At 41.1% G+C, this 23,498-nt stretch overlaps 1 protein-coding gene across 1 annotated transcript in view; it reads left to right on the top strand.

Moving 5' to 3' along the window:
• Nucleotides 1–7,302, top strand: part of mettl18 (methyltransferase like 18) — a 12,936-nt gene extending 5,634 nt beyond the window's left edge. The window contains exon 2 of the mRNA XM_024423584.2: nucleotides 6,166–7,302. Within this exon, the coding sequence (XP_024279352.1) occupies nucleotides 6,166–7,164 (999 nt within the window). The 3' untranslated portion in view covers nucleotides 7,165–7,302. The remainder of the gene's footprint in view (nucleotides 1–6,165) is intronic.
• The last annotated feature ends 16,196 nt before the right edge of the window (nucleotides 7,303–23,498 follow it).

Raw genomic sequence — 23,498 nt, forward strand, 5'->3', positions numbered from 1 at the left:
AAATCTCTTGATGAACTGCGTAAATTAAGATGTCAAAGGCCTAATCACAATACAGGTGAATGCATATTCAGTAGGAGTGTGCATGCATTGAGTTATTGAGCTTGTTTTGGCTCATCAGTGGAATCCATGGTGCTGCAGATGACGATCTGTTTGCCTTTCATTTGGGACTTAATTAGCCTACTGATCAACAGCATTTGCATAGAAGCATCACTCGGCATGTCACGCCTGTATGGAAGGACATCATATAGGTCGCTGCTGTTAGTTTGAGAATATAAACTCAACAAGTGAGACATAAACTGAACAAGTTCCACAGACATGTGACTAACAAATGGAATAATGTGTCCCTGAACACTGGGGGGGGGGAATCAAACGTAACAGTAAGTATCTGGTGTGGCCACCAGCTACATTAAGTAATGCAATGCATCTCCTCCTCATGGACTGCACAATATTTGCCAGTTCTTGCTGTGAGATGTTACCCCACTCTTCCACCAAGGCACCTGCAAGTTCCCGGACATTTCTGGGGGGGAATGGCCCTAGCCCTCACCCTCTGATCCAACAGGTCCCAGATGTGCTCAATGGGATTGCGATCCGGGCTCTTCGCTGGCCATGGCAGAACATTGACATTCATGTCTTGCAGAAAATCATGCACAGAACGAGCAGTATGGCTGGTGTCATTGTCATGTCAGGATGAGCCTGCCGGAAGGGTACCACATGAGGGAGGAGGATGTCTTCCCTGTAACGCACAACGTTGAGATTGCCTTCAATGATAACAAGCTCAGTCCGATGATGATGCTGTGACACACCTCCTCAGACCATGACGGACTCTCCACCTCCAAATGGATCCTGCTCCAGAGTACAGGCCTCGGTGTAACGCTCATTCCTTCGACGATAAACGCGAATCCGACCATCACCCCCTGTGATACAAAACCAGGGGTCAGTGAAGAGCACTTTTCTCGTCAGTGAACAGCAGTTTTTGCCAGTCCTGTCTGGTCCAGCGATGGTGGGTTTGTGCCCATAGGCAACATTGTTGCCGGTGATGTCTGGTGGGGACCTGCCTTACAACAGGCCTACAAGCCCTCAGTCCAGCCTCTCTCAGCCTATTGCGGACAGTCTGAGCACTGATGGAGGGATTGTGTGTTCCTGGTGTAAGTCGGGCAGTTGTTGCCATCCTGTACCTATCCCGCAGGTGTGATGTTCAGATGTACCGTTTGTAAGCTGTTAAGTGTCTTAACGACCATTCCACAGGTGCATGTTCATTTTTAATTATGGTTCATTGAGCAAGCATGGGAAACGGTGTTTAAACCCTTTCACAATGAAGATCTGTGAAGTTATTTGGATTTTTACGAATTATCTTTGAAAGACCGGGCCCTGAAAGAGGGATGTTTATTTTTTTGTTGAGTTTAGAAGAACATGTATTCAATGCAAATGGTGATTTGTAGAGAGATTATTTTTCAGCTGTCAGGACACATCTCTAAAAAAAAACACAGCTGCCAGGATGAAATTTGAAGTGACTCGATTGGCTAGTTAAGCTATCTGTCAAGAAATGGGCAGGTTGTAACTTGAGCCTGCTGCTATAATTGGAAAGAGCAAGGCGGTAGCTACGCTCCCTTTCACTTCTCATCTCACCGCTCATATCACTTGGTGCTGTTTACTGCTACTGTGAGAACTAACTCAATGGCAATGACATTTGCTATCAAGCCATAAATGTGTATAATATCTAACATGGAGAGTTAGAGTAGGAAAAAATATATGAAACGACGATGCACGTTCAGTCTGACTCAAATCTGCCCATAGTTTGAGAAGCGAGAACGCACAAACGTGCTGATCTACAGCTTTCTTGGTCCATAAACATGCAGGAAGATTATTAGGTACAGTGCCTTCAGAAAGTATAAAAATCTCTTAATTTTCTCAAAATTTTGTTGTTACAGCCTGAATTTAAATAGATAGAATTTCACATTTTTGGGTCACTGGCCTGCACACAATACCCCATAATGTCAAAGTGGAATTATGTTTTTCTAAATGTTTCCAGATTATTTCAAATGAAAAGCTGACATGTCTTGTCATTAAGTATTTAACCCCTTTGTTATGGCAAGCCTAAATAAATTTGGGAGTAAATATTGCTTAACAAGTTGCACAAGTTGCATGGACTCACTCTGTCTGCAATAATGGTGTTTAACATGATTTTTGAATGACTACCTCATCTCTGTACTAGAGGTCAACCGATTATGATTTTTTTTCAAGCCGATACCGATTTATTGGAGGGCCAAAAACCCCGATACCGATTAATCGGCCCGGTTTAAAAAAAAATGTTAATGTTTATTTTTTTACATTTTATTATTATTATTTTTTGTAATAATGACAATTACAACAATACTGAATGAACACTTATTTGAACTTAATACATCAAAATCAATTTAGCCTAAAGTAAATAATGAAACCTGTTCAATTTGGTTTAAATAATGCACAAAGTGTTGAAGAAAGTAAAAGTGCAATATGTGCTCTGTAAGAAAGCTAATGTTTCAGTTCCTTGCTCAGAACATGAGAACATATGAAAGCTGGTGGTTCCTTTTAACATGAGTCTTCAATATTCCCAGGTAAGAAGTTTTAGGTTGTAGTTATTATAGGCATTATAGGACTATTTCCCTCTATACCATTTGTATTTCAGTAACCTTTGACTATTGGATGTTCTTATAGGCACTTTAGTATTGCCAGTGTAACAGTATAGCTTCCGTCACTCTCCTCGTTCCTCCCTGGGCTCGAACTAGCAACACAACGACAACAGCCACCATCAATGCAGCGTTACCCAAGCAGAGCAAGGGGAACAACTACTAGAAGGCTCAGAGCGAGTGACGTTTGAAATGCTATTCATGCGCGCCAACTAGCTAGCCATTTCACTTCGGTTACACCAGCCTCATCTCGGGAGTTGATAAGCTTGAAGTCATAAACAGCACAATGTTTGACGTACAACAAAGAGCTGCTGGCAAAACGCACGAATGTGCCGTTTGAATTAATGTTTATGCGCTACTTCTGCCTACCATCGCTCAGTCAGATTATATGCAACGCAGGACAAGCTAAATAATATCTAGTAATATCATCAACCATGTGTAGTTAACTAGTGATTATGATTGATTGTTTTTTATAAGATAAGTTCAATGCTAGCTAGCAACTTACCTTGGCTTACTGCATTTGCGTAACAGGCAGTCTCCTTGTGGAGCGCAACGAGAGAGAGGCAGGTCGTTATTGTGTTGGACTACTGTTTACTAGATTGGATCCCCCGAGCTGACAAGGTGAAAATTGGTTGTTCTGCCCCTGAACAAGGCAGTTAATCCACTGTTCCTAGGCCATTATTGAAAATAATGTGTTCCTAACTGACTTGCCTAGTTAAATAAAGTTTTTTTTTTTTTAAATAACGGCCATTCCGATTAATCGGTCAACTTCTACTCTGTACCCCACACATACAAATTATCTGTAGGGTCTCTGTCGAGCAGTGAATTTCAAACACAGATTCAACCACGAAGACCGGGAAGGTTTTCCCAATGCCTCACAAAGAAGGACAACTATTGGTAGATGTGTAGAGGGGAAAAAAAGCAGACACTGAATATCCCTTTGCGCATGGTACAGTTATTAATTACACTTTGGATGGTGTATCCATAGTCACCTAAAAGATACAGGAGTCCTTCCTAATTCAGTAGCTGGAGAGGAAGTAAACCGCTCAGGGATTTCACCATGAGGCCAATGGTGACTTTTTAAAACAGTTAGTTTAATGGCTGTAATAGGAGATAACTGAGGATGGATCAACAGCATTGCAGGTACTCCACAATACTAACCTAATTGACAGTTAAAAGGAAGCCTGTACAAAATAAAAATATTCCCAAACATGAATCCTGTTTGCAACAAGCTATTAAAGCAGTGGTTCTCAATCCTGGTCCTGTGGACACACAGGGTGGCACCTTTTTTTTGTTTTTGCCCTAGCACTACACACCTGACTCAAATCATCAAAGTCTTTTAATGAGTTTATAATTTGAATCAGCTGGGCAAATCCAATCCAAACATTACAGAGTACCACTCCATATTTTCAGGCATAGTGGTGGCTGCATCGTGTTGTAGGTATGCTTGTAATCGTTAAGGACTGGAGTTTTTCAGGATAAAAAATAAACTGAATGCAGCTAAGCAAAATCCTAGAGGAAAACCTGGTTGTCTGCTTTCCAACAGGCACTGGGAGATGAATTGACCTTTCAGTGAGTGGCGGCTAGCATAGCAGCAGCTTTGCTGTTTAGCGGGAATATTGGCAAAGCCGATAGACTAGAGAAGGCCAATAAAAGCCTGATGTATTGTCTCTGCCAAGAATTTTTATTTTTAATTTTTTTATTGGTTTTCTTATTCAAACTCCCATTAGACAGCTCTGCAAGTTTTATGTCAAAATGAGTTTGTTGTTCACCAGATATGGAGTTTGTCATCCAAAGAAATTTACATCCAAAGAAATTTGAGTTGCGATAATGTGAACTTTCGTTATGTACTTCCCAAAAAGGTCTAAATAAAAATGTACAAGCAACTGGAAAAAATGCCTCTTCGGCATCTCCATTACTGCCACGCACAGGTCGAAAGTCTGCAACAGTTCAATACATTGGAGGTGCCAAAGACAGTTTTTTGGTTGCTTGTACATGTTCATTTAACTTTATTTGGGGGGGGTGAGTACATATCAGACATAACGGTAGTAGATGAAGATAGTTGCACAGCGACGCGCCTTATTTGGTGATTAACAAACATTATTTGACAATGATTGCAGAGCTGTCTAATGGAAGTTTGAATCTGAGGTGTTAGAGACTAGATGCGTCATACTCATTAACATCTCTAACACACAGATACTGGGACAGTGTGCGGCCAACCACAAGAGGGAGTCAGTGTTATTCTGTGTCCTTCATGACATTAGGCATCTTTGCTTGTGCGTAAGCATTAGGATGCTGCTAGAGTGGCAAGAAAAAGTATGTGAACCCTTTGGATTTACCTGGATTTCTGCATAAATTTGACATTTGATCTGATCTTCATCTAAATCACAACAATAGACGAGCAGTGTGCTTAAACTAATAACACAAATTATTGTATATTTCTTGTCTATATTGAATGCAACATTTAAACATTCACAGTGTAGGTTGGGAAAAGTATGTGAACCCCTAGGCTAATTGACTTCTCCAAAAGCTAATTGGTGTCAGGAGTTGACTAACCTGGAGTCCAATCAATGAGACGAGAGATGTTGGTTAGAGCTGCCCTGCCCCCAAAAGAACAAGAAGCATTGCCTGATGTGAACCATACCTCGAACAAAAGATCTCAGAATACTTAAAATTAAGAATGGTTGCCTTGCATAAATCTGGAAAGGATTACAGAAGTATCTCAGTCAGTACAGGGTAAGACAAATTGGTTTGGCTGCTTTGCTGCCTCAGGGCCTGGACAACTTGCTATCATTGTAGTTTAGCCTAACATTCTCCTGCAAAATGTCTATCTGCCAATTGAAGCACAACAGAAGTTGGGTGATGCAACAGGACAACAACCCAAAGACAAGTAAATCAACAACAATGGCTTGAACAGAAGAAAATACGCCTTCTGCAGTGGCCCAGTTAGTCCTGATCTCAACCCGATTGGCATGACCTCAAGAGAGCGGTTCACACCAGATATCCCAAGAATATTGCTGAACTGAAACAGTTTTGTAAAGAGGGATGGTCCAAAATCCCTCCTGACCGTTGTCCAGGTCTGATCCAGAAAACTACAGAAAACGTTTGGTTGAGGTTATTACTGCCAAAGGAGGGTCAACCTGTTCTTAAATCCGAGGGTTCACATACTTTTTCCAGCCTACACTGTGAATGTTTACGCGGTGTGTTCAATGAAGATATGAAACATAATTGTTTGTGCATTAGTTTAAGCAGACTGTGTTTTGTCTATAGTTGTGACTTAGATGAAGATCAGATAAAATGTTATGACCAATTTATGCAGAAATCCAGGTCATTCTAAAGGGTTCACACAATTTTTCTTCCCACTATGTCTGTTCTATTCATGTGTATGTAGTTGACTACCAGGAGACAAGACAGTTACAACACTTGTGTAGTATGCGTGCAGATTGTACTTTGCATTGCACATGACAATGGGCATCTTTTACCTGTGTGTAATCAACAGGTGCCCGGCAACAACACCACCACTCCAGCAGAAACTGTCAAAGCAGCTGTTGAACACCATCCCCCTGCAGATCCCCACTTTCTCCTCAACGATGCTGTCTCTGAGACTGTTACCATAGGAACGCTTCCACCCCTCCACTTCCTGAATGAGTCTGTGTTCGAGCGGACGGCCAGTGAGCGAGATGACGACGAGAGGATCCTGTCGCGGACCGCCGCCCAGAGCTCGGACCTCATCTCCGGAGTGTACGAGGGAGGGTTGAAGGTGTGGGAGTGTACCTATGACCTCCTGGAGCTGCTAGAGAGGGAGGGGGAGACATTTGGGGGGAAGATGGTTCTGGATTTGGGCTGTGGTGCTGGACTGCTGGGCCTACTGGCGCTAAAGAGCGGAGCAAGTCAGGTCCATTTCCAGGACTATAATAGTACTGTTATAGAACAGCTCACACTGCCTAACGCACTGCTCAACTGTCAGGTGGAAGGGGAGGAGGAAGAAGTGAAGGGAAAGAAACAGGGGCTGCCGGAGGAGGACGATGAGACAATTATAGAAGAGGACAAAATGAAAAAGGATGAGGAGAAGAAGAATGAACAGAAAAAAGAGGGCGAGGATGGCAGCCCGTCGCCCAAGAGGCAAGCCCTGGACCTAACCCAGCATTCGAAGCTGACCTGCTGTCGTTTCTTCTCGGGCGACTGGACAACGTTCCTAGCGCTGGTCCTCAAGGAAGACCTGTTCCCTAAATATGACATCATCTTCACCTCGGAGACCATCTACAACACGGCGTACTACTCAGCTCTTCACGACACCCTCCACAGACTGTTGGCCCCGAGGGGAGTGGTCTACCTGGCCACCAAGGCCCACTACTTTGGGGTGGGGGGTGGGCTGCACCTATTTGAACAGTTTATAGAGGACAAGGGAGTGTTTGATATGGAGAAACTGTGGGACGTGGACCAGGGGCTACAGAGACATGTTGTGGCCATGCACTTCAAAACAACAAACAAGTCTTGACTTTTTACTTTGTGTAGTTTCAAAGAACTAAAAAGGATAATATTTTTCAAATTAATTTCTACTCAATGCACCTGGAACTTCTATGCTACCTAAGGTGTGCTAACATCAGTCAGTTTCAAATAAACTTTTTCCTATAAAGATCACCTGTGTGTCAATTGGGACAAAGAAACGGGACTTTCACATAATTAAAATGACCGTATGTTTGACAGATAATGTAAAGACATATAGAATATTTAAGACTTTCTGTAGGTCTGTCAGTCTGGCTTATTTTACCTTGCTGGTAAAACCTTGTATGTCAAATACTGGAGATGTGCTTCACAAAGGAGGCAGATTAAGGAGGAGTTTGAATATTTGCCAGTTGAAGAGGACAACAGGATAGCTGCACTGATGGAGGGAAAGAAGCAGAAGTCTGATAAAGAAGATTGAGGAGATGAGCAGATATTCCATTGTTTCCATTGTAGTGTGCAAACTAGGCCAATATCAAGCGTACCTCAAGTATTTCAAAGTATTTTGGCAAGTGTATTTGGTGCAGGTCGGTTTTTAACAGGACATAAGTGGTAGTTGAAGTAGGCGCAATATACTACCCTAAAGAAGATACCGTTTCATGTCAACTTTACCCTTTGTTCACATCTCTAACTTTCTATATTTATTTAGAATAGGGCTAGTGCATGAGAAAGGTGGAAAGGAAATGAAGGTTTTTATAGGGGGTAGGTAGGAGGAAAGGAAATGGGCTCAGTGACCTTTTGCAGGTGATTCCCAAAGTGTTCAAATAGCACCATGAAAGCTAGACTTGTTTCTGAAGTCCGCTGCAAAATGTCAATTGCGACTTATCTCATCTGCGTATGGAAGAGGTCTAAAAGTGGAGTCCAGTGTAGTGTAGCACATCTATTCTGCAGTAGGGCTTTGTGGTTTCTGTCTCCTAGTTCACATTTTCACATTTTGTTGCCCATCAGTATTATTTTGTATACACTTTAAAGACTTGGCAATGTCATGTTACAATCTAATGATATCAAAGATAGACGCATATCAAAATGTCTTATGTGGCAATTTTCTAGAAGGGTGACCATATTGGATGTGTCATCGAGTAAATATAAAGTGTCACAAATCATGATTGAAACTTTTTAAATGTAAGATATTCACTTAACTTATTACGGTAAACCTATGAGTAGGAACAAACCAGGGTAGATTCTGTTGAGCATGGTGACAGAGTGGTGTAGCTAGAAGTGGAATTCCCTTTTAGCTTTATCATGGAAATCTAAAGCTTGTGGAAATACTGTAACACAGACTGAGAGAAGGGAGGATAATGCACAGTAAAACCAGTGGGAGAGAAAGGGGGATATCCTAGGAAGAATAATAAACAGGGCAGCACCACCTAAGTGGGTTACACCTGTGTTGGTGTCAATGTAACATGTGGAAGAAGGATTAACATGTTTTTTACGGTTATCTTATGTGTCAACTTCCACTTACTGATAGTTTGTGTACACTTTCATCTGTGTTTCACATTGATCTCTATGTATGACTCATCTGTTCCAGTTGTTGACACTTGCACAACTCGAGTGTCCTGTTTCATCCAATAAGATTAAGATGACTTTATTGGTCAATTCCAACTGAAATTTGACTTTCCCTGTTTCCACCAACCCCTCAAAGATACACATACAGTGCCTTCAGAAAGTATTCATACCACTTTACTTATTCCTAATTTTGTTAAGCCTGAATTCATAATTGATTAAATATATTTTTCACCCATTTACACACTATCCCATAATGACAAAGTGAAAACATGCTTTTAGAAATGTATTGAAAAAATACATTTTAAAAATTAAATCCATAGACTTTAGAAGCACCTATTTTCTAGGTAAGTCTTTTAAGAGCATTCCACACCTGGATTGTGCAACATTTGCCCATTTTATTATTTTCATAATTGTTAAACTTCTGTCAAATGAGTTGTTGATCATTGCTATACAACTGATTTCAGGTCTTGCCATTAGGGTTGCAAAGGGTCAGAAACTTTCTGGGAAATTTTCCATGGGAAGTTAAGCTCATGAATTTTGGGAGTTTTCCTTAAATTCATCAAAAAATTATCTTTTTTTGTGGGATACACAAGGCAATTCTAGGTCTTGTGGCATATTTTGGTTAAACTAGCCCCAATTCAATGGAATTGCAACCCTTTGCATGCACAGTTCATTTTTCCATCATGTGCAGTGCACTCTTCCATCACACATACAGCTGATTCTCAAGATCTTGCACACTAATGAGATGCTATTGAGCCCACACTACTACACTGAGGCAATGACTACATGCCTTCTGGTAAGTTTTGATTACAACACTGGGTGAGGTGAATAGCTTTTATGACACAGAATTTTTTGTTAACTAGTAAATACTAGCCTACAGCAAAGTGTTTAAATCATTTCTAACTTGTTAACGGTTTCTGCTTGTTAGTTTTTGCTACCATGTGGGTTTTAGCTTGCTTGAGCCTTGTGTACATTTGCAAATACTGTGCCAAATAAAATGTGAAGAATGCAACAAAGATGCAGAATCATTTGGCCAAGTGCATAATGTTCCCTCAGCGCTCACAACAAGCAACCTCTGACAAAAGTCCCTCTACTTTTATTCGAGGTGAAAATTTATGAATCACACCTTATCGATAGTAACAGCTCATGGTCCTTGAATCAGAAGTTTTTTGACTCAATGGAGGAACATAGTCAGAGAGATGCTGATGAATGTCTTGCTCGAGCTGTGTCGGCAACGGGTTCACCTCTGCTCAAAGGCAATGTGTATTCAAAGAGATTTCTGAATGTTCTTCGCCCAGCATACACCCCTCCAACTAGACATGTTTTTATCTACTAATTTGCTGGATGCAGAGTTCAACAGAATTCAAGTGAATGTCAAGCAAATCATAGAGAAAGCAGACTGTATTGCAATCTTCTCTGATGGGTGGTTGAATGTTCATGGGCAAGAAATAATTAACTACATCTCCACCCCTCAACCAGTATTCTACAAGAGCAATGACACAAGGGACAACAGACACACCAGTCTTTACATTGCAGATGAGCTGAAGGCAGTCATCAATGACCTTTGACCACAGAAGGTATTTGCACCGGTGACGGACAATGCTGTGAACATGAAGGCTGCTTGGTCTAAAGTGGAGGAGTCCTACCCTCACATCACACCCATTGGCTGTGCTGCTCATGATTTGAATCTGCTCCTCAAGGACATCATGGCACTGAAAACAATGGATACACTAAAAGAGATCCAAGGAAATGGTTAGGCATGTGAAGGATCATCAAGTTATAAAGTGAGAAGAATAAGAGCACCACATTGAAGCTGCCCAGCAACACCTGTTGGAGGGAAGGAGTCTCTCCCAGTGATGCCAACTTAGCAATTTTGTTGCTAGATTTAGCAACTTTTCAGCCTACCCTGGCAACTTTTTTTCCCAAACATCACCTAGCAACTAATTTAGCGACTTTTAAAAATGTGTGTGGAACTTTTAGCAATGTTTGAAAAGTGGCTAAAATGCAAGCATTTCCCCTCTAAATGACACAAAAATGATTTTCTCTGTCACAAACTCAGTCACAACACACGTGCCTGGCTGCAAAAGTGCATTGTGAGGGACGTCAGCAGCAGGCGCTCAGCTTGTGCACAAGCAGCAGCAATTGCAGCAAATTGCAAGTTGTTGTTGGCTGACTGCAGCAGGAGTATTACGGGTTCGACGAGCCAAACTCAATTAATATAGTTGGTCATGAATGTTTGATCTTGAACAGAACTTACAACATCAATCAACATGCCTCAATCAAAAATTTACAGCCAGAAGTACAGAAAAGAGTGGGAGTCTGTACCTGAACACTGGCCGAGATGGCCAGTCAATTTGAGTAACGTTATTGTGTATTCTACGTAATGACGCAGTTTTACATTATCACGCAATGACATGACAACGTCATTTAGCAACTTTTAGCAACTAATCAACCTTCCTCTAGCAACTTACACTGACAATTAGTTGGCAACACTGGTCTCTCCAAGAAATGGCCATATCACAGTCTGCCGATATGGACAGCTCCATCAAGAGGATCCTCCTGGATGATGTATTTTGGGAGAGAGTGGTAAGCAGCCTGAAACTCCTGAAACCTATAGCAGTAGGCATTGCACAGATTGAGGGAGACAATGCCATCCTGTCTGATGTTCAGACTCTGCTTGCAGGTGTAAGAGAAGAAATCCATACTGCCCTGCCCACTTCACTGTTGCTCCAAGCAGAGGAAACTGCAGTTGTGAAATACATCAAAAAGCGTGAAGACTTCTGCCTGAAGCCCATACACGCCGCAGGTACATGTTGGACCCCAAGTATGCTGGCAAGAGCATCCTGTATGATGGTGCAGAGATCAACAAGGCCTATGGTGTCATCACTACCGTATCTTGCCACCTTGGCCTGGATGAGGGCAATGTTCTTGGCAGTCTGGCGAAGTACACTTCCAAGCAAGGGCGTTGGGATGCAGATCCAATATGGCAGTCGTGCCAACATATCTCATCAGCCACCTGGTGGAAGAGACTGGATCTGAGGTTCTTTCCCCTGTTGCCTTCATCATCCTCCAAATCTCACCAACATCAGCTGCCTCAGCGAGCTAACTGGTCCTTGTTTGGGATCATACTCACCAAAGCACGCAACAAGCTGACCAATACAAGGGTTGAGAAATCGATGGCCATCTGAGCAAATTTGAGGCTTTTTGAGCTTGACAATGCGCCATCCTCAACAAGATTGGAAAGGGACAGTGAGTTCTCAGAGTCTGATGTTCAAGAGGTGGTCATTGAGGAGGTCTAGGGAGAAGACATGGAAGACAACCAAAGCTTTAGTTTCTAGACTAATTTTACAGATGTACAGTGGAAGTCAGAAGTTTACATACAATTTAGCAAAATACATTTAAACTCAGTTTTAAGAATTCCTGACATTTAATCAGTAGAAATCCCCTGTCTTAGGTCAGTTAGGATCACCACTTTATTTTAAGAATGTGAATTGTCAGAATAATAGTAGAGAGAATTATTTATTTCAGATTTGATTTATTTCAGTTCTGTCCACAAATGTTCTATAGGATTGAGGTCAGAGCTTTGTGATGGCAACTACAATACCTTGACTTTGTTGTCCTTAAGCCATTTTGCCACAACTTTGGAAGTATGCTTGGGGTCATTGACCATTTGGAAGACCTATTTGCGAACAAGACATAAAAAAAAAGTATGATCTTTGTCCCCTTGTGTAGTTGCAAACCGTAGTCTGGGTTTTTATGGTGGTTTTGCAGCAGTGATTCCTTCCTTGATGAGTGGCCTTTCAGGTTATGTCGATATTGGAGTCGTTTTACTGTGGATATAGATTCTTCACAAGGTCCTTTGCTGTTGTATGTTCATCTCTAGGAGACAGAACGCGTCTTCTTCCTGAGAGGTATGACGGCTGCGTGGTCCCATGGTGTTTATACTTGCGTACTATTGTTTGTACAGATGAAGGTAGTACCTTCAGGCGTTTGGAAATTTCTCCCAAGGATGAACCAGGCTTGTGAAGGTCTACAAAAAAAATTCGGAGGTCTTGTCTGATTTCTTTTGATTTTCCCATGATGTCAATGAAAGAGGCGGTGAGTTTGAAAGTAGGCCTTGAAATACATCCACAGGTACACCTCCAATTGACTCAAATTATGTCAATTAGCCTATCGGAAGCTTCTAAAGCCATGACATAATTTTCTGGAATTTTCCAAGCTGTTTAAAGGCACAGTCAACTTAGTGTATGTGAACTTCTGACCTACTGGATATGTGATACAGTGAAATAATCTGTCTGTAAACAATTGTTGTAAAAATTACTTGTGTCAAGCACAAAGTAGATGTCCTAACTGACTTGCCAAAACTATAGTTTGTTAATAAGACATTTGTGGAGTGGGTAAAATTTTAGATTATGTTTTAGGTTATTGTCCTGCTGAAAGGTGAATTTGTGTCTGGTGGAAAGTAGACTAAACCAGGTTTTTCTCTACGATTTTGCCTGTGCTTAGCTCTATTCAGTTGATTTTTTTTTTATCTGAAAAACTCCCCAGGCCTTAACGATTACAAGCATACACATAACATGATGCAGCCACCACTATGCTTGACAATATTTAGACTGGAACTCAGTCATGTGTTGTATTGGATTTGCACTAAACAACAGTGTATTCAGGACAAAAAGTGAATTGCTTTGACACATTCTTTGCAGTATTACTTTAGTACCTGTAATAACTTCACCATGCGCGAAGGGATATTCAGTGTCTGCTTTTTTTCTTTCATTTTTACACATCTACCAATAGGTGCCCTTCTTTGAGAGGCATTGGAAAACCTCCCTGGTCTTTGTGGTTGAATCTGTTTGAAATTCACTGCTCGACTGAGAGACCATTATGTGTGGGGTACGGAGAGGAGGTAATCATTCAAAATTCATGTTAAACACTTATTGCACTCATGCAACTTATTATTTGACTTTTTAAGCAAATGTTTACTCCTGAACATATTTAGTCTTGCCATAACAAAGGGGTTGAATAATTGACTCAAGACATTTCAGCTTTTCAATAAATTTTTACAAATTTCTAAAAACATTGAAATTATGGGGTAAAGTGTGTTAGCCAATGACAAAAACATCTCAGTGTAATCTGTTTTAAATTCAGACTGTAACATAAATGTGGAAAAAGTTTTGGAACGGTGAGGAGGGTTGTCACACTGGGAGCTACTGTTGTGGGGGGGGTTAAGTGCTCAAGGGCTCAACAGCAGGAAATATCATCTAGGATTTAACGCCGACAACCCTCCGATTGCCAGCTCACTTCCCTCCAGATTTTTCCCATCAGACCTGGGATTCGAACTGGCAACCCTCCAGTTGCTGGCTTGCCTCTCTAACCGTTAGGCTAATTATCAGTTTAATCATGCACATAGTGTAGACCTAACAGTGGAGTCAATGTTATTTTTTAGGCTTCAAGCTTGTCTAGATTGGTCAAATTGACTCCCTTCTCCACACGCAGTAATCGGAATCAATGACGCAATAACCTAATTGACATATATGAGAATTTTTTTTTGTGGAAACCTGTATTCCACCAACTCTTGAAAGCATGCCTCTTTGTTAAAAAGGGCAACACGTGACTGCATAAAATATCCACTTTTCACTCAAACACACATACCAACCAGTGCATGTTTTCCTGTGCCTTGTGCCAGCAGCTGTTCTGAGGCTGAGGGGAATTCCTGTTTCCTCCACCAGACTAGGGCTGCATATCAATACTCTAACACAGGTTCCTCCTCTCCTAACCTTGTCTCCTTCATCGGACCAGAGAGGACGTGACAACACAATTCCTCAGGAATTCATTTTAATTTTTTGCGAATGTTTTTAGATCAGAAAAAGAGAAATAAGAGAGTTGAAGGTGAGAGAAAAGAGAAGACAAGCAGAGGAAGTGACTAGACTATTAAGCAACCCCTAGCCTCTTCCCAGGTTTTCTGATGGGAAGTGAGGGAGAGAGGGCAGGGCTGGTCTGATGGAGTTCCTCAGAAGTAGCTCTGTTGAATCACTGTGTGTGGGGGCGTGAGCCTCACTCCCACTGTTTCCTTGCTGGGAAGTGACTGCTTTACTTGTCATACAGAGGGAAAGCTAGAAAAACAAGAAGGGGGAGACTAGTGTGGAGAGGAGTGGTATTTAAACGAGTCTCAACTCTATGTCAGACAGTGTGGTGTGACTGTGGGACAGGGAACAGTGGGACCTGGCTGGACAGTACAGGTGGATATCAGTGGAGGGAGAAATGTGGAGGATGGTCTAAACTCCAGTAGGATTTCAGAATGAAACAGAATATCCTCAATGGTGTTTTAAATGGACATATCAGATGCCAAAATGGAAGATACCGATATTTGTTGGGTGAGGGCCAGGTCACTATTGTGAGTTTTGTTTTTTTAATTAGCCAGAACATTGTTTCTGGGAAAGACACGATGAAGCAATGGGACAATGTATGTAGTCTGGTGTAAGTATTTGAGTAACAAATGTCTTCATCTGTGTGACTATAATTTCAGTATTGGAATAAGAGATTATGTAGAGCTGTTACTATTCAACATTATGTATCACACAAAGTAGTGTGAATCGCCTAGTCTGAAATTAACCACTAAACCCTTGTACACTTCTTGTTGGCCTTTCAACGTTCTGTGAGGATTGGATGGATGTAAGCAATATGGCAGAAACCCAAAGGCTACAAGGGCTGTGTGGAGTTAGAGTATCTGATTTATGAGGGGCCATTGAACCGTATCTGTCTGGGTTACATATGCTAGAGGTTGATTAAAGATTAGAGACTGTGCTCAGACTTTGCCTGGTAGCCAGATCTGTCCCCGCTTTAGTCTACACCATATGTGTGATTCATATCTTTTCATTTATATTTTTTAACAACAATAGTTCCTAGCCAACAACTGAATGGGTTTAACTGTGTTTAACCCCACTGTGTTAAAGCCTAAGCATTAGCTCTGGGAGCTAACACAAGACGCCAGGTCTCAGGCAAGGTTATTCCAGTTTAGTTCCAGGCAGTTCAACCGGTTGTTGCTCAGTTCAACTAACTGACGGGAAGACTGCAGTTTCCTGAGCATATATTAAGGTGTGTTCTTCCTCACAACTTTCTGTGTGCTTGTTTGTTTGTGTGTGCGTATGTCCACTCAGGAATGCACTGTAAACCACCTGGGGATAACACTGAAGATTCCTCGAACTGTACTCACACTGTCAATATTGACTCTAGTCATTTGAATGGGTTATATTCCTGCAACATAAATTGTTCAGATGATGATGAGTGGCAAACCATATCTATTGTTGTGGATTTAAAGATATACTGAGCAACATTAAAATAAGTATTGTGTGTTTGTATCACACTGCTGGGGCTTGTCCATGGGAGGGTTCTACGTTACAGAACGTTAAGATAGATATGTATTGTGTACAGATACAGTATGATTGTCTTTCATTTAGTGAATCAACTATTTATTTTTATCTGAATGTTTCACCTTCCTGACTACTCCCCTTGTTTCTGTTGAACTGTTTTATGTGACAAGTCATGTCGCGGCTTGACCAGTGCACTGTGTGTGCGTGTGCTTGTTTGTGGCTGACCACTGCTGTACAGTATCTCGCATTGCAATCTGAATCAGGCCTTGCATCACCCCGCCACAGAAGATTCCCTTTCCTCCCTGCCAACTTCCATCACAGAAGTTGTGAAACGCTCAGGAATCTTGGCTGCTCCAGATGGATCCTTTAAACATCCATTGGCAAGGTTAAGAGTAGGAGTAACCCTTAGGCACAGATCTAGGATCAGGAACTGCATACCCCTCTAACAAACTGGCTCATCGTTCAGTCTAAGATGAAGATGGAATATGCCCAACCAAGTAGCATTTTACTCTTAGAAGATATCAGCACCTGTTCCTCCTATCACCATCTTCTCACATCCATTTTAGTGGCTTTTTATAGAAATAAAGATTGCCCAACCTCTTATCACCCCCAGCTTCATTTCGCGGTGAAGCTGGGGGTAATAAGAGGTTGGGCAATCTCTCCGCTGATCTCCTGCTCGTCGTTTCACTGCCTTTTATCACTCAGCTGTACAGGTTTCGTTCTAAATAGGAGTCCGACCAGTTCCGTTTACTGAGGTTTTAAAAGATGTTTCAACATGGTAGAGAGGTACACTTGATTGAACTTGCCTGATGGGTCTAGTTGAATAGTCCTAAAAGTGCAAACCTCACACAACCAGCCTGTCCTCAGAGCCATACAAAACATACTTGACATTTTTCTGAGCACCTTCAAGATGTATGATACCTACTAATGGTCTAGTTACTTTAGACAGAAACGAAATAGGGAGGTTGCTCAGGGAGTAGGGGTGGGCATAATCCGTGACCGTTTAGCAATCCAAAGGTACTGTGTTCGAGTCGTTTCTGGGATAGCATTTTAGCTAACCCTTATGCTGAATTTAACCCAATTCACATAACCTGCTACGTACATTTTCATAACCTTTGTCGTTAGTTCCCCTAACCGCCAACATAAATTCTTCCCGTAATTTGTAATTCTCCTTTGTTGTTATGAGTACGTAACAAGCAACGAGGCCTTAGAGAAAGACGTATAATACTATACGTCCTCCAAAATATGATAAATTAATCATCCAATTCATAAGCTATTGTAGGACTCAGTAAGACGTATGGAACTATGTCTTATAATTCGTACGATATTATACACTGTTATTCCATTCATAATGTAACGTAAAATATCATACTAAAGTGTCACAGATTGACTATGAACGAAAACAAATACCATTTTGAGCCAGGTGTTACAGCAGCCATTTTAATGGATTTAAAAGGTGCTAAAGCCTAGAGAGTGAAAGAAGCTCAGGAAGACACCATTTGGGAGGATAATGAGAGGTGTTGTGCCCTGAGAACTGAATTCCATAGATGGTGGCTACTGGAGATGTCATCTATGGGCTCAGTTCTTCTGGCAAGGCACTGCTTATCAGCATAACAAGACAGCACCTATACTTTTATATGAGGAATATGGATTCTCTGACTTTAAATGGCAAACTTGTGGTTTCAAATAAAATAGTGTCCTTCTGTAGATTACATGTAGTCAGCACATTACATTTCCGCTTTGTTAAGTAATAAACTGCTAAAGTCTGTAATTGGGGTATGTATTTTGTATGTACACCATGTAAATGAATAAATGTGTCTTCAGAAAATACACTCATTAATTTTTACAATCTCATAATGTTTATTTACACTATGGACTGGATTAATATTGACAGTCATACATTCATGAATAGTAAAATCATCAGTGACACTTATTTATAGAGAAACAGGGTGTGTGCTCAAGCACATATTTTACTGTACATTTTTACAGTTCAGGGAACATTCTAAACAGGATGGCGTATTCCCAACCAACACACCCTGGCCACAACTGTGTTATCTCTCAACTGGGAAAGGTGACTCAGACCCAGAGCCTGTTCCATGGAAGAGTTAGTGACTACCAGTTAGTGACTTCACTGGGAATGTCCATTCTAGTACTTATATTTCTATGCTGATGGACAGAGTCAAATGTGAGGAGTGATGAGATATGAGAGATTCGACTGGCTTTAATACAGTATATGACAGAGGGTTATACAGTAAGAGAGATCAATCATCCGTGACATATATGAAAGACAAAGGTTAGAACGACAGTGGGTTGTGTAGGAGAGATAGGGTTTAAATGCATGACGGGGTTATACAGTAAGAACTACAGTGCCTTGCGAAAGTATTCGGCCCCCTTGAACTTTGCGACCTTTTGCCACATTTAAGGCTTCAAACATAAAGATATAAAACTGTATTTTTTTGTGAAGAATCAACAACAAGTGGGACACAATCATGAAGTGGAATGACATTTATTGGATATTTCAAACTTTTTTAACAAATCAAAAACTGAGAAATTGGGCGTGCAAAATTATTCAGCCCCCTTAAGTTAATACTTTGTAGCGCCACCTTTTGCTGCGATTACAGCTGTAAGTCGCTTGGTGTATGTCTCTCTCAGTTTTGCACATCGAGAGACTGAAATTTTTTCCCATTCCTCCTTGCAAAACAGCTCGAGCTCAGTGAGGTTGTATGGAGAGCATTTGTGAACAGCAGTTTTCAGTTCTTTCCACAGATTCTCGATTGGATTCAGGTCTGGACTTTGACTTGGCCATTCTAACACCTGGATATGTTTATTTTTGAACCATTCCATTGTAGATTTTGCTTTATGTTTTGGATCATTGTCTTGTTGGAAGACAAATCTCCATCTCAGGTCTTTTGCAGACTCCATCAGGTTTTCTTCCAGAATGGTCCTGTATTTGGCTCCATCCATCTTCCCATCAATTTGAACCATCTTCCCTGTCCCTGCTGAAGAAAAGCAGGCCCTTACCATGATGCTGCCACCACCATGTTTGACAGTGGGGATGGTGTGTTCAGGGTGATGGGCTGTGTTGCTTTTACGCCAAACATAACGTTTTGCATTGTTGCCAAAAAGTTCAATTTTGGTTTCATCTGACCAGAGCACCTTCTTCCACATGTTTGGTGTGTCTCCCAGGTGGCTTGTGGCAAACTTTTTAAATGACACTTTTATGGATATCTTTAAGAAATGGCTTTCTTCTTGCCACTCTTCCATAAAGGCCAGATTTGTGCAATATACGACTGATTGTTGTCCTATGGACAGAGTCTCCCACCTCAGCTGTAGATCTCTGCAGTTCATCCAGAGTGATCATGGGCCTCTTGGCTGCATCTCTGATCAGTCTTCTCCTTGTATGAGCTGAAAGTTTAGCGGGACGGCCAGGTCTTGGTAGATTTGCAGTGGTCTGATACTCCTTCCATTTCAATATTATCGCTTGCACAGTGCTGATTGGGATGTTTAAAGCTTGGGAAATCTTTTTGTATCCAAATCCGGCTTTAAACTTCTTCACAACAGTATCTCGGACCTGCCTGCTGTGTTCCTTGTTCTTCATGATGCTCTCTGCGCTTTTAACGGACCTCTGAGACTATCACAGTGCAGGTGCATTTATACGGAGACTTGATTACACACAGGTGGATTGTATTTATCATCATTAGTCATTTAGGTCAACATTGGATCATTCAGAGATCCTCACTGAACTTCTGGAGAGAGTTTGCTGCACTGAAAGTAAAGGGGCTGAATAATTTTGCACGCCCAATTTTTCAGTTTTTGATTTGTTAAAAAAGTTTGAAATATCCAATAAATGTCGTTCCACTTCATGATTGTGTCCCACTTGTTGTTGATTCTTCACAAAAAAATACAGTTTTATATCTTTATGCAAGGCACTGTAAGAGGCAAATGACAGGAGTTTATAAAAGGAGTGGCAAAGCAAACAGTAAAACAAGTAATCCCCTCTCTTCTTCTGCAAACTTGCTAATGTTACAGAACACCTTGATAAATTATAGTAGTACATGGTAGCCAAATGAAAACACCAGACCTGAATGACTCCAACATTGAAGTAGCCTGAGGTAGCTATGTATTAATAAAATAATGAGATGGAGAAAATGAACAAATAAGTAGCATTTGGCTGCTTTGTATTAAACATATAGTATCTGGAGTTTGGATGTCGAACGTTTATTTTAAGTGAATTTGTCCCAATACTTTCGGTTTCCTAAAATGGGGGGACGATGTACAAAAAGTGCTGTAATTTCTAAATGGTTCACCTGACATGGATGAAAATATCCTCAAATTAAAGATGACAGTCTGCACCTTGACCTCACAGTCACTGTATAATTTGAAATCTAAAATACTGGAGTACAGAGCCCAAAATAATACTTTTGGCGCTCACTGTAATTCTACCGTTACTCCAGGGCAGATGGTAAGGTTGATGATAGTGGTGGAACGCCCTGGGATCAGGTCCCTGGGGTTTCCTCATACTCCTGGAGACCAGGTTTAAGGTGAATTGATGCTCGGTAGGGAAAAATTGAAGGTCGTGACTGTAGTTGTTGCGCCACTGCATCAGTGGGGTGATGGCAATGGGAGACATAGCTCGGTAGAAGTCATGTGAAGATTCAGGTCAAGGAGATGTGTATGGGTATAAGTAGTTAAGGTTGGGGTTGTCTTCGTCCCTACAGGGATCTCACTTCACTGAAATAAACAACAAACAAAAACAAAGTACTCCTAATAAAAATGTACACTGAACAAAAATATAAATGCAACATGCTACAATTTCCAAACTTTTACTGAGTTACAGTTCACATAAGGAAATCAGTCAATTGAAATAAATGTATTAGGCCCTAATCTATGGATTTCACATGACTGGGAATACAGATATGCATCGGTTGGTCACAGAACTTTTTTTTTTTAAATAGGTAAGGGTGTGGATCAGAAAACCAGTCAGTATCTGGTGTGACCACCATTTGCCTCATGCAGCATGACACAGAGTTGCGTAGAGTTGATTGTGGCCTGTGAAATGTTGTCCCACTCCTCTTTAAGCTGTCGTACACATTGATGCAGAGCATTCCAAACATGCTCAATGGGTGACATGTCTGGGGATATGTAGGCCATGGAAGAACTGGGACCATAGCTGAGGGAAGATGTTTGGGGGTGGGGGTGATTTTTTGTTGTTGAGAGAGAGAGTGTTTTGACTGAGCTACAGACGGCTAGAGTGCATTCGGAAAGTATGCAGACCCCTTGAAACAGGTTTTTAGATTTTTTTTGCAAATGTTTAAAACTGAAATACCTTATTTACATAAGTATTCAGACCTTTAGCTATGAGACTCTAAATTGAGCTCAGATACATCCTGTTTCCATTGATCATCCTTGAGATTTTTCTATAACTTGACTGGACCAAGCCATGAGGTTGAAGGAATGTCCGTAGAGCTCCGAGACAAGATTGTGTCGCACAGATCTGGGGAAGGGTACCAACAAATTTCTGCAGCATTGAAGGTCCCCAAGAACACAGTGGCCTCTATCATTCTTAAATTGAAGAAGGAGACTAGACAGTATCGAGGGAAGATGTACAGTACAGAGGGATACTTGATGAAAACCTGTTCCAGAGCTCTCAGGACCTCAGACTGGGGCGAAGGTTCACCTTCAAACAGGACAATGAGACGAAGCACACAGCCAAGACAAAGTCTCTGAATGTCCTTGAGTGGGCCAGCCCGAGCCCGGACTTGAACCCGATGGAACATCTTTGGAGAGACCTGAAAATAGCTGTGCAGCGATGGTCCCCATCCAACCTGACAGAGCAGAAGAGGATCTGCAGAAAATTATGCGAGAAACTCCCAAAATACAAGTGTGCCAATCTTGTAGCGTCATACCCAAGAAGACAGGAGGCTGTAATCGCTGCCAAACATGCTTCAACAGAGTACTGAGTAAAGGGTCTGAATACTTATGTTGATGTGATATTTCCATTTTTTTTTTATACGTTTGTAAAAATGTCTAAACTGTTTTTGCTCATTATGGGGAATTGTGGGTAGATTGAGGGGGGTGGGGGGACAATTTAATCAATTTTAGAATAAGGCTGTAACGGGAACAAAATGTGGAAAAAGTCAAGGGGTCTGAATACTTTCTGAATGCACTGCATATCGGTCCGCTAATACAGGACTAGTACTTTTCTATAAAATTATTAAGCTTCTAGGAATTGTGTACAGATCCTAGTAACATTGGGCTGTGCATTTGCATGCTGTAACTTGAGGTGATGACGGCAGATGAATGGCACGACAATAAGCCTCAAGATCTGGTCACGGTATCTCTGTGCATTCAAACTGCCATCAATAAAATGCAATTACTGCCAAATTTCTCAAAATGACATTGGACATTCCTGTAGACAGCATAGCCATTTGCACGCTCCTTCAAAACTTGAGTCATTTGTGGCATTGGGTTGTGTGAATAAACTGCATATTTTAGAGTGGCCTTTTATTGTCCCAAGCACAAGGTGCACCTGTGTAATGATCATACTGTTTAATCAGCTTTTTGATATGCCACACCTGGATTTGAGTACAATTTTGTTTCTGGTGTCCTTTGACAGCTCTTTGGTCTTGGCCATAGTGGAGTTTGGAGTGTGACTGTTTGAGGTTGTGGACAGGTGTCTTTTATACTGATAACAAGTTCAAACAGGCGCCATTAATATAGGTAACGAGTGGAGGACAGAGGAGCCTCTTAAAGAAGAAGTTACAAGTCTGTGAGAGCCAGAAATCTTGCTTGTTTGTAGGTGACCAAATACTTATTTTCCACCATAATTTGCAAATAAATTTATTAAAAATCCTACAATGTGATTTTCTGTATTTTTTTTCTTCTTATTTTGTCTGTCATAGTTGAAGTGTACTTATGATGAAAATTACAGGCCTCTCTCATCTTTTTAGGTGGGAGAACTTGCACAATTGGTGGCTGACTAAATACTTTTTTGCCCCACTGTATACTATTGTCTGTTTTTTTCAATTTTGCTCGTTCTCTTCTGCTCTTATTCTACCAGGACCACTGAATGGCTGTTCAGATCGGCCAGTTCTGTCTTGTCTGTAGTGTTTCTGTAATATAGTTGTTTTCTCTATCACAGTGTGCTTGTTAGACTAAATACATGAAACCGGAATTGTCCCCCTTTTTTATTTCATAGAAAGTAACATTGGATATTTTAATTATATATTGACCGCCGAACTGGAAATATGCCCGGTTTTCATTACGTAGAATACATTATTACGTAGAATACACAATAACGTTACTCAAATTGACTGGCCATCTCGGCAAAAAATATGATTATACATTTGTTTAGGTACAGACTCCCACTCTTTTCTGTACTTCTGGCTGTACATTTTTGATTGAGGCATGTTGATTGATGTTGTAAGTTCTGTTCAAGATCAAACATTCGTACATA

This window comes from Oncorhynchus tshawytscha, linkage group LG01 (assembly GCF_018296145.1).
Source record: "Oncorhynchus tshawytscha isolate Ot180627B linkage group LG01, Otsh_v2.0, whole genome shotgun sequence".
NCBI classification, from domain to species: Eukaryota; Metazoa; Chordata; class Actinopteri; order Salmoniformes; family Salmonidae; genus Oncorhynchus; species Oncorhynchus tshawytscha.